The sequence below is a fragment of the Physeter macrocephalus genome, chromosome 6 (genome assembly GCF_002837175.3).
Source record: "Physeter macrocephalus isolate SW-GA chromosome 6, ASM283717v5, whole genome shotgun sequence".
Taxonomy (NCBI): Eukaryota; Metazoa; Chordata; class Mammalia; order Artiodactyla; family Physeteridae; genus Physeter; species Physeter macrocephalus.
Window position 1 is genome coordinate 54,032,236 of NC_041219.1, and position 15,896 is coordinate 54,048,131.

A 15,896-nucleotide genomic window follows, 5' to 3' on the forward strand; every position below is an offset into this window, starting at 1 on the left:
CAGCTTCCAGGCCTCTGGGCAGGCGTCCCTGGAAATCCCCGCAGGAGCCGTGTGAGCGGGTTACCATGGTGACGGGCAGTCTCATCTGGCAGCACCACCTTGGCCTCTCGAGAGGATCTGGAAGGAATCCTCGTGCTGTGGGTTTGGGTGTCTCCCCATCCGCTGCAGGAGGTTGCATAAGCAAGCAGGAGGTTGTCTGGCCCCAGGGCTGAGAGCACGGGGGCCGCCTGGCTCCGCTCCCCGAGGTCCCGCGACCTCTGTCCCCACGTGACTGTGTGTGTGACGCCGAGCTTGAGAGAGAATGACTAGTGACCCGGAGCTGGGTGGTTGGTGATGCAGGGACAGGTGGCTTGGGCGAGGGCGTGGTGCTGGGTTGCCAAGTGCTGGTCCAGATGGCTGGGCTGGTCTGAATGCACAGTGGTACCAGCCGTCGGAAGCTGGGCCCAACATCTCCCTGGCTTAGAAGAGAGTCGCGGGAACCGGCCCCGCATCCCCGGATGCAGATCAGGTGGGTCGAGCCGGAGGCGGGGGGCGTCACCGGCTGTGACTGTGCCGGGAGCCGCAGGGGCACGGGGGCGCTGGGTCCAGGAGCCTTGGCTCGCACACACATCTCCTCTGCCCGTGGTCCAGAGCGCTGGTGGTCCGGAGAGGAGCGTCCGCGCGCTGATATCTTCCGGACGCCCCGGAGCCCGTGGAGGCACGGGCCCGTTAGCTGGCGGGCTGGGAGGAAGGTGGAAAGGGGACGGGAGAGGAGGGGCTGGCGTGCCCCCCGGCCCCTCCCTGGGCTCTCAGGCCACAGAGGAGACCTGCTTCTGGTCCTCGCGTTCGCCCTCCGGGTCCCCCATCAGGGGCTGGCGCTTCTTGAGCTCCCGATGGTACTTGGCCATGAGGGAGGCGTAGATGCAGCCGTAGGCGGCGGCCACCACCATCATGATGCAGACCACACCGCAGAGCACCCCCGCGATGATCACGGTGCCCATGGCCCGCCGCACGCTCGCGGGCCGCGGCCTCTGCTTCTGGGGGCAGGCGGCGCCGGGCTCGGGCTCGGGCTCGGGGCCCGGCTTGGGCTTGGGAGGCTCCGGGCTGGCCTTGGTGCAGGGCGGCCCGGGGACCTCCAGCCCGGCTGAGCTGTTCTGGTCCTCCAGCTGGGAGCAGTAGTCGAACATCTCCATGGGGACCACGCGCATGTCCTTCCCCCTCAGCTCCTTGGGCAGGGTGCAGGCCAGCTGGTCCAGGCGCCCGCCTGCGTCGGGAGAGAGAAGAGGGGGCCTGAGGCCGGCACTCCCTCCCCCCGGCCCCAGGTCCCCACGCGGAGGCCCGGGAGGCCTGGTTTCCGTGCGCAGCACTATCAGTCCTGGAGTCACAGCGACAGGAGAGGAAGGGGAGAGGTTAGGGGGACCGGCGTACGGCGCCCAGGGACAGGGAGGCGGGTGCGCGTGTCGCGGCGTTTGACCCGCGCAGAAGCCTCATAAAATGGACAGTGTCCCTGCTCCCGTTTGACAGAGAAGCAAACGTTCCCACCTCTCCTGCTCCCAGAGTTCACGCTGGCCCCCGGGTGCTCGGGAAGGGGGGGCCAGGAGCCCTGCCAGACAGCAGCCCGTGCCTCTCCTAACCGGCCTCGCCACTGAGCGCCGTCCGTGACCCCGGCTCTGTTCTCCCCAGCGACTCCTCCCTCCCACACGAAGGACAGAAGTCAGAGCCTCGGCCCTGCTCCCCTACGCGGGCGGGACCTTGGTTCCTAAGGCTCCTCCTTGGAAGAGGGAGAGGAGGGCCCAGGGACAGCAGTTCTCTCCTCGAGGACAGTGGTGGCCCCCTCAGCAGCCCGGCCACAGCACCCGTGAGCGCAGCAGCATCTTGGGAGGGCACCCTGAGGGCCCCCGAGGGCAGAGGAGGGCGCGCGGGCAGCGCAGGCTCACCCCGCGACCTGGGCGGGGAGGGTGCAGAGCACGGGTGGGGCGAGAGGAGGAGGAGCTGCCCAGACGCCCCCCCTTTTGGCCTCTTCCCGGCAGCCCGAGATCTAGACGCAGGCGCGGCCCCCAGGGAAGCGCCTGGGCTCCTGCAGCCCCGTCGCATCGCCGCAGTCGCCTCGCGCAACAGACATCAGTCTTTCCCGGGTGCTGAGGAAAAGAGCCCAGGTTTTTTGTTCTGGTTTGGTCTGGGTTTTTTTGGAGGAGCGCGTGGCGGAAAATAACTCTACTAGTGACAAGTTCCTAAAATGTACATTCCCCCTCCGTGCCCTTTAGCTCCCGATGACTGGAGAGGCAAGCGCGTCCCCTCCAGATCACACATCGGTCTGGCTCTCCAGACCCCTGTCCAAGGCTTACATCCCATGAACTGTGTCCAGGGCCTTTGCACGGGCGGGGGCCGGGTGCGGACATGCAGCCACCTTACCTCCCTGCTCCAAAAACCTGAGGCTGACCCGCTCCCGGCCGGGCCACCTTGTGCAAATCACTCTACCTGTCTAACCGCTCAGGGGTCTCCATTCTCTAGGCTGTCAGTAAGAAAGGCCATCTCGGCTGCGGTCAGTGTTCAAGCAGGTCATGTACACGGTAAGATATTTGGAAACTGGAAACCCTGCAAGCGTTATTATTTCTCCTCTCACAAAAACGGGAGAAATTATCACAGTGACTAACATTTTACGGCACTTTATCGTCTGTAAAATGTTTTTAATTAACTAACACGTGAGAATGTTATGCAAATAATTCAACTGTGGACACACTATGAAACAAAAGGAGTAAGACTTGACAAAAGCATTAGCGTTCTCTTCACATCGATTCACTCATTCAGCAAATATTCATGGAGCCCTACTTCGTGCTGGACACCAAATTGTGTCTAATTAAGCCCAGTTAATATTATGACTTCCACCAGCAAGTGGACATACCAATGAGTAAGTTTGATTGCGGACTCACTTTATGCTGAGTCCTTTTCCAGACGCTTTCCATGCGTTACCTACCTAATCCGCGCAGTGATTTTCTGAGACAGATATTGTTGTTTGCCCCATTTCACAGACGAGGCTGCAGCCACAGAGAGGTCAGTCAACTCTCTCAGGGTCACACGGCTAGTAAGTGGCAGAGCCACGAGGCAAACCCAGATCTGGCGCTTTTAGCCAGTAGGCTTACTTCTCTGCCCTCGGTGTCCATTTCGCTTAATCATTTCAAAGGTCATTCTAGAACTTTCCCGGGTCAACGAAAGGGGGAACTTTGGGCTTCTTAGTAAAAGCTTTGATAACAGAACTTCCGGGGAGAAGGAGTTGAGATCATCATCAAAGAGAAAATGTGACCGCATTTGTGGATTTGAACTCTATTCCAGCCTCCCGACACTGTGGGTACTTAAGGGGTGGCTGCGTTATTCAGAGGAGCCAGGGTGGTTTTATCCCTCCTCCTCCCCGGGAGGACTAGGGGCAGAGGACAATGATACCGTGTGTTTAAGTGCATCCTGAAACCTACAGCAGTGAGAGCCAGTTCCAGAGAGTCAGCCTGAGGAGACAGGGCAGAGAAAGGCGGCTGCGAGCGGCGGGGTGGGAAGAAGGGCGCCGCGGAACCCTCTGCCGGCGGGTGGCCGGGCTGGGCCCACTCCTCCCCGACCTGACCCGCGCTCACCTCGGTAGGAGAACCACTCTAGCCAGTGCTTGAAGTCCCGCAGGTGGCAGTCGCACTCCCAGGGGTTGTCCCCCACCTGCAGCAGCTGCAGGCCGGCCAGGGGCTCGAAGGTCCGCCGGTCCAGGCTCTGCAGGCGGTTGGCGCGCAGGAACAGGGACCGCAGGGCGGGGAGCCCGTCGAAGAGGCCGGGCGGGAGCCGGGCCAGGCCGTTGAGGGACAGGTCGAGGTGGCGCAGGCGCGGCAGGGGCCGCAGCAGCTCGGGGTCCAGGGCGCGGAGGCTGTTATTGCGCAGCCGCAGCTCCGTCAGGTTGGCCAGCTCCCCGAAGGTGGTCCGCGGCAGCCCGTCCAGGAAGTTGTTGGAGAGGTCCAGCCGCTGCAGGCCCGACAGGCTGGCGAAGGCCCCGCCGGGCAGGAAGCTCAGCCTGTTGTTCAGGAGCAGGAGGGTGCGGGTGGCGGCCGGCAGGTCCGGGGGCGGCGCGGCGAGGCCCCGGCCGCTGCAGTCCACCTGCAGGCCGTGGCCGTCACACGTGCAGGGCAAGGGGCAGGCGGGGAGGGCCTCCGCCGTGCACAGGGCGATCCAGCAGGTGAGCCCTGGGGGACAGGCGGGGGATGGGAGGACAGCGGGTCGCCAGCTTCCGCCGCCTTCCCCCCCCATCCGATTCCCATCTCGCGGCCTCGCGCCCGTCCCCGTGGGTCCGACCACGAGCGGTGCCTTAGCGCTTCCCGACCACGTAAAATCAGAACTAACCCCCCGCAGCACGTCCGTGCGGACGGACACCGCCGGGCAGCCGTGGTCCCCGCACGGCCCCGACACCACAGACGCTGACGCGACAGAGGATATGAGGGTGTCAGAGGGGCCGCCCCACATTCCTCTCCCAGGGCCGCTGCCATGGAAGGATTCTGTCCAGAGGAAATGGCTCTGCTTCCTTCCCCTCTGCACCGCGCCCCGCGCCCCCGCCACCTGGAGCTGCACGGGGCTGACGGCCGCGCATGGGAGGGGCCGCGCCGCGCGCACGACCCCTGCCACCACTTCCCCGCTCTGCGCGAGTCCCACACCCGAGGTGGGCCAGCGACTCAGGGTGAGGAGGGAGCCCGGGCCCCACCCCAGAGACCACCGTGGACGCGGCGGGGTGAGACGCCGAGTTCCACGTCCACGTGGAGGACGCTGGGGCGCGAGCCCCGCAAGCTGTGGGCCCGGGGCGAGTCGCACACCTGTTCTCACTCTACAGCCGCCTTGCCCTCAGCCTGGGCTCCTGTCCCCAGTTTCCGCAGGACAGATCTGTTGACAGCTTTCCTTTCACGGTCCCGTCTTTTGCCCAGGGCCCTTGTGGCAGGGCTGCAGGGGGACGGGTGCTCAGAGAACAGTCCCGCAGGGCAGCTCGTTCCGTGGCCCACCCTTCTAAGAGCGACCGCAAAGCCCCCGACTGTCCCCCAGGGTGTCCCCGTGGAAGGGGAAGGGAGGGTCCCACCGGGCCGGGAGGAAAGGCCCCAGCCGAGGAGTGCCGGCCGCTTGGCTCCAGCTGGAGAGGCAGCAGCTGCCCTGACCAGGGCCCCGGAGGGGACGGTCCTGAGTCTGTGTCTAGTAGGGGTCTGCTGTCTGGTGTCCCAAAGGGCAGACCCTGAAGGAACAGGGTGGGACTGTACCCCCCCTTCCTGGAGGATCAGGGACTCCCGAGAGGCACCTGCCAGGCTGACACCTGAGCGTCTTTGTTCTCGGGGGGAAATGAGCACAGGCTCGGCCATGGACACCAACTGGAAGCCCTGCCGGCCACCTGAGGTCACCTGCTGGGCCGCTGACCCTCTTGCTCTCTGAGCTGTCTGCGGCCAGGTCAGCCCGTCATGCTACCCCCGCCGTGCCTTCTGGAAGTCAACTGAATTCCCCAGACCTCACTTTCCCCAGAAAAACATTCAACCCGTCCAGCCTCCCTCTCAGAAGGACCAACATAACTGCAGGTCACTGTCCCCCACCCCCCCGCAAGAAATTCAGACTGGCGTAGAAGCTCTAGGGGCAAGAAAACAGAGCCCTGTCTTGCGAGGTGTTGAGTGATTCCAAAGGAGGTTGAAAGGGGAGCTGGGTCCCTCGGGATCAGCTGCTCGGCGTGGTGAATAATTCAGGCCGCTCGTGTCTTTGGGGCGGCAGCACCACAGGGCCGACTGTGCGAGGGCAGAAGTCAGGCCGAGGGACGTCCCTCGAGACCATCCTTACCTCTTACCCTGTAGCCTTGACCCTTCACCTCGTGAAGAGGATTCCCAGGGCTTCCTTCACCCGACAGCTCACCAGGTTCCCTTGTGGGAAGTGGGCGGCCTCGGTTTCCCCATATGCAGGAGGAGGGGCTGGACCCCCTCCCTAAGGTCCCTTCCCGTGGCACGTCCCCAGAGCCCCCTGGTTCCCTCCGTCTCGGAGCTACGGGGGCTGAGCCCTAAGAGAGGCCTCCAGGCCCACCCAGCTGATGGCCGAGCAGGGAGAGGGAGGTTTGCATTAGAGCAGGAGTCACAGGGGTGGGGCCGCCGGGGGCAGGAGCAGGCCCACCTCGGGGGGCAGAGCTGCCTGCGGAGCCCCTGGTCCCGACCCACCCACCGCAGAGCTCAGAAGCAGCTCTTGCCCCGGCACCCTGGGCAGGGCTGCGCAGGCTGCGCCCTGCTTCCCAGACCCGGGCCACGGACGCCTGGGAAGGGCATGCCTGCATCCCCGCTAAGCCGACCCCCACCTCCACTCACAAGAGATCTGCCTCCTCAGCGGGGCAGACCAGGTCCTCAGCTCGGGGCCGCTGCCCGGGGCCGGCATGGTGGCTGCACGGCTGTCAGGCCCTGCACCTTGAGGGAGAGAGGAGCCCCTTGGCCGCTCGGTCAGTCCTGAGAGAGAGGGAGAGAGAGCTGAGCGGAAGCAGGTGTCAGGCCGGTCCAGCCCAGGGTCAGGGAGGGGGCCCGGTGTCTCTTTACCCTCCCCTCCTGTTCTTCTCGGCTCTGATTCCCTGGGCGGGGGGAAAGAAGAGGAGCGAGGGGGCCGAGAAGCCAAGAGCCTCAGCATCCCTCGACAGCGGGGGGCGCGTGGAGGGGCAGGCGGGCACCCCAGGGGCCCTGGGGCCGGAGACAGTGCTGAGGCCAGTGCTGGGCGATGCAGGAGCCGTCCACCCCCCCTGCACCCCTCACCTCCCGCCCAGCCTCTCCCCGCCTCTCCTTCTTCTCTCCCTGGATGATCTCGTAAACGTGTTTGGAGCCACGTGGCCTCCTCTGCCTCTGGGCTTCCCCCACGTCCCAGGCGCGGAAATCATCGAGGGCCAGCTGGCAGCCCAGCCCCACCGTGCTCTTACCATGGCCCCCGAGGAGGCAGAGACCAGGCCCCGCGCAGGGGCAGCCGTCGGCTCGCGGGTGAGGCCCAGGCCCGGCTCTTGCCACGGGGAAGCCCCCTGCTTGCCCTCCGCGGTCTCCCGGTGGGTGAGCGGCCGCGCTCTGTCTTCCGCCGCCGGCAGGTCTGGGATAAACCTCATCAGCTCAGGGGCTCGTGTTGCAGCCGCTGCCGTCGGGGGACAGGGGCAGGGAGAGGGCGAGGCTGCAGCGCAGAGAGCAGCTCCTCTTCCCGAGGGGCGAGGGGGCCTCCCGCTTCCCAGGTGACCTGCCCTGCCCCAGCCCAACGGCACAGGCCCTGTCCTGGTCCCGCTCCCTTCCAGGCGTGGCCAGGGGCCCGTCACAGGGGCTGGAAAGGGGACTGCGGGCCCCCTGCCGCCGGCCCAGCGCGAGGTGGCGAACGGACAGCGCTGGGCCGGCGGCCTCCCCTGCGAGGTGGCCACGCTGGACCCGGGGGCCCCAGGCTGCAGCCTCCCGCTCCCCTCCCACAGCCGCCTTAATTCTGGGAGCCCGAGGGGCCAATGGCAGAGCAGAGCGGAGCTGAGGGCTGGGAGCAGCCGCTGGAACCTCAGCATCTGAGCAGGGTCTCCCTCAGGCACTGGGGGCCTCTCCCGTCTCCTCCCCCCCCACTTTCCGCTGCCAAGCAGCCTCCTGGGCCCTCAGCTGGGTCCCGGCGAGGGCGCCCGCTCAGGGTGGGGGCCCGCCGGGCAGGCGGACCGCTGGGGGGGCCTGTCCGTCGCTCTGGGCTTCACCCCCCCAGGGGCCTCGCAGCCTCGCCGGGGCTGCAGACCGAGTCGCACCGGGCAGATGTGGGGCGAGGGGTGCAGACCCACATGCCTACAGGATGGATCCGGGGCCCTGGGCTGGGGGCGGAGGAGACGCCCAGAGCAGCTGAGGGGTCTTTTCCAGCTACCCTCCCAGGGCCCCCGGGCTCCTGGCTCAGACTCCCAGGTCAGGGAGGGCTCTGGGTTCGAATCCCTGCCGGCCGCTCCCTCGCTGTGTAACTTAAATCACGGAAACCCTCTGGGCCTCGGTTTCCTTATCTCTGGAGGTGATGACCAGAACACACTGCCCTCCGTGGGGGCCGGCCTAATCAGGGGAGGAGAGTTAACATTTGCTGAATTCGGGACACATTGTCTTGCGAGGCAGTCTAGGGGCCTCCGAGCTTGGACTTGAGCCCCAGGTAGACGTAGGGAGACGTCAGTGCCCTGTGTCCGCGGGGAGGGGCGGCGGCTTACAGCGCGCCTGCGGGACCTCTCTTTCTTGGTCCCCCAGTCTCACACCTGGGTCTCTTTCTCTGTGCCCGGGCCCGTGCCAGGCCGGCAGCCGTCCCACGGCGGTCACCGTGGGCTGCGCTCACACTCAGCCTCCCAGACCTCCATCACTGAGGACGCCGTCCACGCTCTCCGTGAGCCTCGGCCCCGACCCCTAGGAGAGTCGGTCCCGCGCCCCCCTCGCCGGCGAGGACCCGCAGGTCAGCTGCTCACAGCGCCACACGGTGTCAGGCGGCTCAGCAGCCAGCCAGGCTCAGAGGTGGAGACCAGCAGGCCTGGTCACACGGCCGCCCAGGGACGCAGGCCCGCTCCCTGGTGACTGTCCCCCAGCAGTGGCCCCTGGGGGGAGACACGCGTGTGCGCTGAGCGGGTGCACACAGGCTCCCAACACAGCATGTGATGCAGACCCCCCCCGAGAGCGTGCAGCCGGGCACGTGCTGACACACACACTCACACGGATGCTCTCACGTACGTGCTGGCAGCCCTCCGGCATCCTCGGATGCTATCACTCCCGCGGTTCCTGCATGCCCCCGGCAGACAGATGCGCGGCGGGACCTCCGGCCGAGAAGCAGGGTCTAGAGAAGCCCCCCGAGGGCCGCCCCCAACCCAGGACCCTTTCCACACTCAGACCCACGCCCTGGGGTCTCTGGAGAAACGTGACGAGAACGAGGCCCCCCAGGTCCATGGGGATGTAGCCTGCGCTCCCTGGGGACCACAGAAGCGCCCCTCAGGCGCTGTGGGGCCCAGCACCCTGCCCTCTGGCCCACCTCCACCCCAGGACCCCTTCCGGCCCCCAGAAGCATCTACCTCGTTAGGAAAGGGGTGACCTACATTAGGATGCTAGGAGCACAGCGGCTCAGGCAGGCGTGGCCACTGCGGAATAAATCCACACCGTCTGGGAGGGAAGTCCCCACCCAGGTGGGAGAACGGGCAACGGAAACGAGTGAGCTGGCGGTCTCGGGGCTCCAAGCCCCACAGCCTGTGGGCATTTCTGTCCCAGTCCCAGGGACAGGGACGCGGAGAGGAGGGTGGACCCAGCGGGGTCCCCAGCCTCCTTCACTGGGCTCTGCTGAGAGAATCAGGATCGAGGATGGGGCTGAGGAGCCGCGGGCCGAGCGACTCCCCCCCCCCCAACCCCCGCAGAATAGAAACATGGGCTCTGGGCCCCAGCCCTCTGCTACGCCAGCGTGGCTCCCGGGCTATATCAGCACCAGCCTCGCCGGGAGCTTCCTAGACCCGGCCCAGGCCGACTGGCTCGGGATCTGCCTCCTAACAAGACCTCAGGCCAGTCACGTACCCGGTCACGTGCGAGAAGCCCCGGGCTAGGTCACTTCTCCCCCGGCACCTCCCGGGAGGCCACGGCAGGGGATGGCCGGGGCCCGGGGGCGGCGGTGACGGGGGAGGTGACAGCTCCTGCAGGAGGGCTCCGCATGGGGAGAAACCGCGCCCGCGGGTATGGCTCCCAGCCCCCGCAACGGCTCTCTGGGGTTAGAAGCGCTGTTCACACCATTTTGCGGATGCGGACACTGAGGCTCGGGGCGTGTCGTAACTCGCCTACGGGCGAGAAGCCCCGGGCTAGGTCACTTCTCCCCCGGCACCTCCCGGGAGGCCACGGCAGGGGATGGCCGGGGCCCGGGGGCGGCGGTGACGGGGGAGGTGACAGCTCCTGCAGGAGGGCTCCGCATGGGGAGAAACCGCGCCCGCGGGTATGGCTCCCAGCCCCCGCAACGGCTCTCTGGGGTTAGAAGCGCTGTTCACACCATTTTGCGGATGCGGACACTGAGGCTCGGGGCGTGTTGTAACTCGCCTACGGGCGGCCAGCGGAAGAGCGCAGCCTCGGGCGCACGCGGCCTGGCGACAGAGCTCCCAGCCAGCGGCCGCACAGCCTGGAGGCCGGCTCTGCCTGCCCGCCTGCCCGCGGAGGCTCCTGGAGCAGGGAGGGGGCCGCAGCCCCCCGTTAGTGCGGCCCGTCACGGCCGACCGGCCTTTCCGCGTCTCTCCTCTGCCCTGTTCGCCCGACGCGCGTGCCCTCATCAAGCCGGGCCGCCCCCTCCCCGCCAGCCTTCCTCCCGGGCCGGCACAGATGCAGTGTGGGGAGTGAGGCAGGGGTCTTGCTGCGGGGCGGGGGGCTGCGGGGTCGCATGGGGTGCGGCAGCCCCGGAGACTGGGGGGGCGGGGACGGCTTCCCTGCCCGACGGGAGGAGCGGCCTGCCCCGCTCCCACCCCCGCCGACGCCCAGGTTGGGGGGGAGCCCTGGCCCCTCTGTGCTTCTGCCCCCGACTCCTCGTCCGGGCAGGGTTGGCTCCGTCTCCAGCCGGAAACCTCCAGCAAGCCCACCCGGGCCTGGTGTCCACACGCTTCCTCTGGTGCTGCGTGGTCACGTCCACCCCCCAAGTCAGCGTCCAAGCCGCGCGGCCATCAGCGCCCACTGTGCCTTGACCTGGGGCTCCTGCCCCCCGGGACGTCTTGCTGGCCTGCCGTGTAGCCCCTCCCCAGGGATCTCCCTTTGGTCCAGGTTCCCCAACCCGGGGCAAGGCCTCTGCACCCCTTCATTGTGCAGACAGGTGAAGGTCACGGGCCAGTGAGCGGCAGGGCCGGGACGGAGGCCGCGCCTGGGCCTTCGAGGGCAGCACCTTCCCGCCCGCCCAGCCGGGCTGAGGGGCACCCGGACCGCGGACAGGGGCACAGCGGGCGCCCGCGCTGAGCCCTGGGGGTGCCGTCCAGGCTGCGCGCTCCACCTGCAGCCGCCGGTCTGGCCTTCCGGCCCCTTCCCACCTCTTCCCTGCCTGGCATCCCCGTAACACACGCGGCCCAGGCAGCGCGGAAGCTGGTTTTTTTAAATCTCTAAATTTGTACTTGGAACAGACAAACCCCCTGGTGCATTTTTAAACGCGTGCCCCGTTCCCAGGCCCGCCTTCCTGCAGCCTCGTTTCCTCGTCATCCTTCCTTGTCAGACATCCCCAATCCCAACCAGACCCTCGGGGAAGCGGAGCAGAAAAGCCCCCATCACCCTCGCAGGCGCTGCTCCTGGGCCCGCGGGCCTGGCTCGGGAGGTGGACCCGGGCAGGCGGGTGGAGAGGCCTGATCTGTGTAGGAGGAGGGGGGCCTCCCCAGGCGCCCCAGCCCTAAAACACCCCCGCCCCGTGTCCCTCAGCTTCGGGGGCTGGAAATGGGGGCAGGGTTTGCTTGTCCCAGGCACAGCTTCCAGCCAACCCCCAAAGGAACCAGATCGGTTGCTGAAAAAGCTCCCCGTCCTCCTCCTGCCCCACCCCCAGCCGGCTTCCCTGGTCTCCCTCTCCTGGCAAAGCTGGATGGAGCCTGTGCCGGTGCGGGGGGGACACGGCCGCGGGCCCCCTCCCGGCTGAGCTCCCCGGGCCATCTCCACATGCTCAGCCCGCCCCCGGCCCCGTCGTCAGCTAAGCTGCCGGGTGTCAGTCTGAGCCAGACCAGGCAATGCCCCAGGCGGCCTGCCAGCCAGGTGCCAGTGTCCCCACCAGCCACCCCAGACAGGCGGACAGCAGCTCAGGGAGCGGACAAAGGGCCCCGAGAGTGAGCCGGGAGGTTGGGACTCCCGGTCAGACGGCCTCTGTCCTGCGTTGTCCTGCCCCGGCCGTGTACCACCCACCCCGAAGCTGAGTCCACCCCGCCCCCCAAGGCTTCCTGAGCTCTTCGTAGGTAGAGCGGGTGTGCAGCTGGGGGACCCCTGCCCCACCGGGCCCGGTGGGCTGGGAGCAGAGCTGGAGCCCAGCTCCAGGAAGGAAGGGCTCCGAGGCTCCTCTCCCGGCCACGCCCCCCCATACGAGCCGGGGACTCAGGTCCAGCTGGGGGGGCCCTCTGCACCCCCGTCCAAGGACAGCCTGCTAGAGGCCAGCGTGCCTCGCCGAGGGTGTCCTGTAGAGGCCGGTCAGCACCCCTGGTCCCTCCCCACGTCTCGGCGCCAGCCCTCCAGCCTGCCACCCCACAGACGTCCTGTGTGCCGGCCCTGTCACCAGCACCCCCTTCCCCCTGGCACCCAAGTCCCTGGGGCTGCCTGCCTGCCGAGCCGGGCATGCAGGCGGCACAGGGCTCCTGGCTGGCGCCCCCCATGCTGCAGGGACCGGTTTCTATGCCACCGGGCCTGTCATCCGGCACTGGCAGTGCCTCCTCCCCCTCCTCCCCCAGCAGAATCCCAGCTCCCGGCCCCAACACTGGGAGGTCAGAGTTCCCTGTGTCCTCTGGCTGCCCAGGGGTCCGGTCCTGAGCATGGCCCCCGCCCCAGCCACTGCCGCCAGGCCGGAGGCAAAGCAGCTGTCCGTGCAGGCAAGGAACCCAGCGGAGATGGGCTCGGCCCCAAGCCTGGCGCCTGCACGCCCCGCGCCCCTGCCCAGCGCACGGCACTCACCTTCCGCACCCCAGCGAGCGCCCTGAATCAGGTGGTCTGAGCCGTCCAGTGAGCCCCTCCCGGGATTCCTGGAGAAAGGAGACGGCGAGCGCAGCGGCACCAGCCTGGTCCCCCAGCAGGACCTGGCGGCAGAGCCCCGGCGGGAGGGACGCCTGAGGCCGTCTCCCAGGGCGGCGGCGGTGGCGGCGGGTCAATGACACTCCGAGGAGGAGAGGGAGGGACGCGGGAGCCGTGCAGGGGGGCCGGCGGGGAGGGGAGCGCGTGTGCGGAGCAGAGAGCAGCAGAGTGACAGCGGGGGAATATCCGTGATGACGGCCACAGGCGCGCACACGGGGAGGCGGGCGCACGGAAGGCGGGCGCACGGAAGGCGCGCACACGGGGAGGCCACACCGAGGCGCTCACCCTCCGAACGCTCCCGTTTCGGGGGAGGCGCGGCCATGAACTCGGGCGGGAGGAGGACCGTTTGCCAGGTCCCTCTGTTTTCCCTCCCCACCTCCGCAGGCTCTCCCTGCCCTGGCTGCCGCCCCCTCTGGCTTTGTCCCCTCTCCCCTTGCCTCTGGGGACACAGGGGCAGGACCCAGGGGACAAGGGAAGCTGGGTCTGAATCCTGTTCGGAGGTGGGGGCAGTATCTCCCACCCTGCCTGTAGGAAGGGAAAGCTGATCCGGGTCTCTGTCAAGGGGCGGCTTATTCCAGAGGGGGTACCTGGAGGGGTGCACGGGGGCCCATCTGCCTGGTGGTCCTTCGGAAAGGGGCCCCAGGCCACGCAGCCGGTGGCCCACGGTCACGCAGAGGTCACTGAGCCTCGTGACCCTAGACCGGGGCTATCTGGGGAGGGAAATGCAGGCAGGCTGGGCCGGGGGCCTGGGGTCAGGTTGTCTGGAGCACCCTGGGGTGAGCCCTGAGGAGGGGGCCAAACCCAGCCCCGCCTCCCCGGCCTGGGCTTCGGCTCCTGGCTCTCGCTGGATGGGAAGAGACTGGTATCAAGAACGCAGAGCCGTCTTTACCAGCCAATCAGGACAAAGGAGGGGGAGAAATGGATATTCCAAGGGAAGGCAAGTGTTGATCCAAAGGAAAGGAAGCCAGGGAGGAAGTCAGGGGAGGAGCCGCTGGCCAGAGCTGGGCCCCAGGTGACCTTCCCGGCATCTCTTGAAACCTGCCTGACAGCCGGACACGTGGCCTGTTTCTGGCATGCCTTTTCCATTTCGCCTGCTTGCTGGGGGGTCCGCCGCCAGCCCTGGGTGCGCGTTGAGAGGCCCCCTTGACTCAGGACGCTCCTACACCCTCTCCTGTCTGCTCCGCCGCTCGACACAGCAGGGGTTCCCTGTCTCCCACCCCACGCCCGCGTCACACGCACCTCACCTGCCCCCAAACACGCCTCCTGTCCCCCAGCTGCAGGAGAGCGTGTCCTTCCTGGAGTCTGGGACCCTCTCCTCACCCACCGGGTACATCCCGCTCCTTGAAAACTCAACCAGACCTCGCGTCCCGGTGCACCGTCCCGGGCTAGTGCCCGCGGGACCTTCTTCTCTGACCCGTATCACAGAGGACGCGTGGCAGCTTTCTGTGGGTGGTTCACCCCCTTTCCTACACTGGGGGCTCCCCCGGAAGAGGCGTCCACCTCGCCAGGCTGAGTGAGGAATGAGCCGGGAGAAAGAGCCCCGCCGGGTGTCAGGGGCCCAGAGGCTGGACTGTGTTGCGCGCTGACCCGCCATCAGCTGCCTGTTGGCCCCACAGCCCGGGGCTGCCCTGCAGTGAGAGGGAGGGACCACCAGGTCCCTGGGGTCCCTGGGCCCCGGCTCCCCAGCTGGTACCTAAAAGACGGGCCCCCGCTGACCCCGCAGCGCTCGTACAGGGCAGCACAGTCTGCAGCTGGGTTTCAAGGACAAAGTGGATGGGAGGGCGAGGGGCAAGATGGAGTTTCTGGCCCCCCCGGGGCATGACGCCCCCCCCGCCGCCCGGGAGGGTTTCTGTGTGTGCAGCACAGCTGTTTTGTTTTGCGTGTGTGATGACAAAGCAGCAAGGAGGTGACAGCCGGGACGCAGAGCAAAGAGGCGCATCTCATCTCGATAAGCCGGCTGCCGCCCGTGGCCTCATTGAGGCTCTTTGTCTGCCAGCCAGGCCGGTTCTTAAAGAAAAGCTGCTTTGCAGGAAGGCAGGCAGAGGGTAGGCGGACTCGGCCCCCCAGGTGGGGGACGGGCAGGGCTGGGGCGGGAGGAAGGGGGTCCAATCGCTCCTCCTCCATCCGATTGTGGTAGGTCCCCCTGGGGACCGAGGTCGGGCTCTAACACAAGGACCCGCCAAGCACAGGCCTGGAGGAGGAAGCAGCCTGGAAGGATGGAGGGCTCGCCTGCCCTCGGCCCGGGCCCGGCTCTCTCCTCACTATGCGCTCTGCCCTGTCTGCAAAGCCCAGCACCAAGGGCTATTCTCTGCTGCACACAGCAGGCTTCCAGGAGGTGCTGGGGGCAGGGTGGCCCGCCTGGCGTCCACTGGAGCGAGGGAACGGGGGCCGAGGGCCGCCCTGGAGTCTCTCAGGAGAAGGCTGGGCTCTCGCGGCGTCTGGGGTGGAAAAGCACGATCTGGGCTGTGAGGCAGGCATTGAACAGAAGGACCTGAAACAATTCGAGCCCCGAGGCAAAAGCCGTCAGGCGTGCCAGAGCACGGCTAACAGTCCTCCCTGGAGGAGGCTCTTCTTGTGTCTCACCTGAATTCCCCGTCTCTTTGTGGGTTCCCTCCTGGGTCCTCGAGGGCACCAGAGCCCGGCTAGATCGCTAGCATCGCATCCCGCATCTACAGAAGGGCGGGGCTCCACGTGGATGAAGGAGTTCAGCAAGGGGCCCACACCGGACGTAAGGGGAAGGCTTGCAGAACTGGCTTCCCGGCCAAGTGGCTGACTCAGTGGAATTCACAAGCATTCACTTATTTAGCTTGAAAAATATTTATTGAGCCCCGATGCGTGCTAGGTGCTCTCCTAGGTGCTAGGTGTCAGAACTCAACCCCCCTGCTCCCGCCTGCTCTTAGCCCCCATTCTAATGGGGCAAGACGGACTATAAATGAGAATAAAGTAAATAAGTCATGCATCTTAGAAAACAAAAAGAGTGATGAGATAGAGGGTGAACGCCGCCGGCCGCAGGGGGGACTGCGTCATCTGGGAAGTCAGGACGCCGCCCCGGGAGATGCTGTTTGGGCTGAGCTCCGACCATGAGAAGGAGCCTCCTCCTCCTAAAGTTCTAGGGAAGAGCGTTCCCAAGGGAGGAAGGCAGCTGGTGCAAATGCCCCGGGGTGGGAACAGGCTTGGTCT

The 15,896-nt window shown here is 66.8% G+C and overlaps 2 protein-coding genes across 2 annotated transcripts in view; one reads left to right on the forward strand and one right to left on the reverse strand.

Moving 5' to 3' along the window:
* Positions 1 to 15,896, forward strand: part of CACNA2D4 (calcium voltage-gated channel auxiliary subunit alpha2delta 4) — a 101,747-nt gene that overhangs the window by 66,814 nt on the left and 19,037 nt on the right. The window lies entirely within an intron of this gene.
* On the reverse strand, positions 718 to 6,384 carry LRTM2 (leucine rich repeats and transmembrane domains 2). Its single transcript, XM_024129196.3, has 3 exons — positions 6,318 to 6,384; positions 3,600 to 4,190; positions 718 to 1,243 (listed from the first exon to the last, which is right to left on the reverse strand). Exons 1-3 carry the CDS (start codon positions 6,382 to 6,384, stop codon positions 789 to 791), a joined length of 1,113 nt encoding a protein of 370 aa, XP_023984964.1. The 3' UTR covers positions 718 to 788.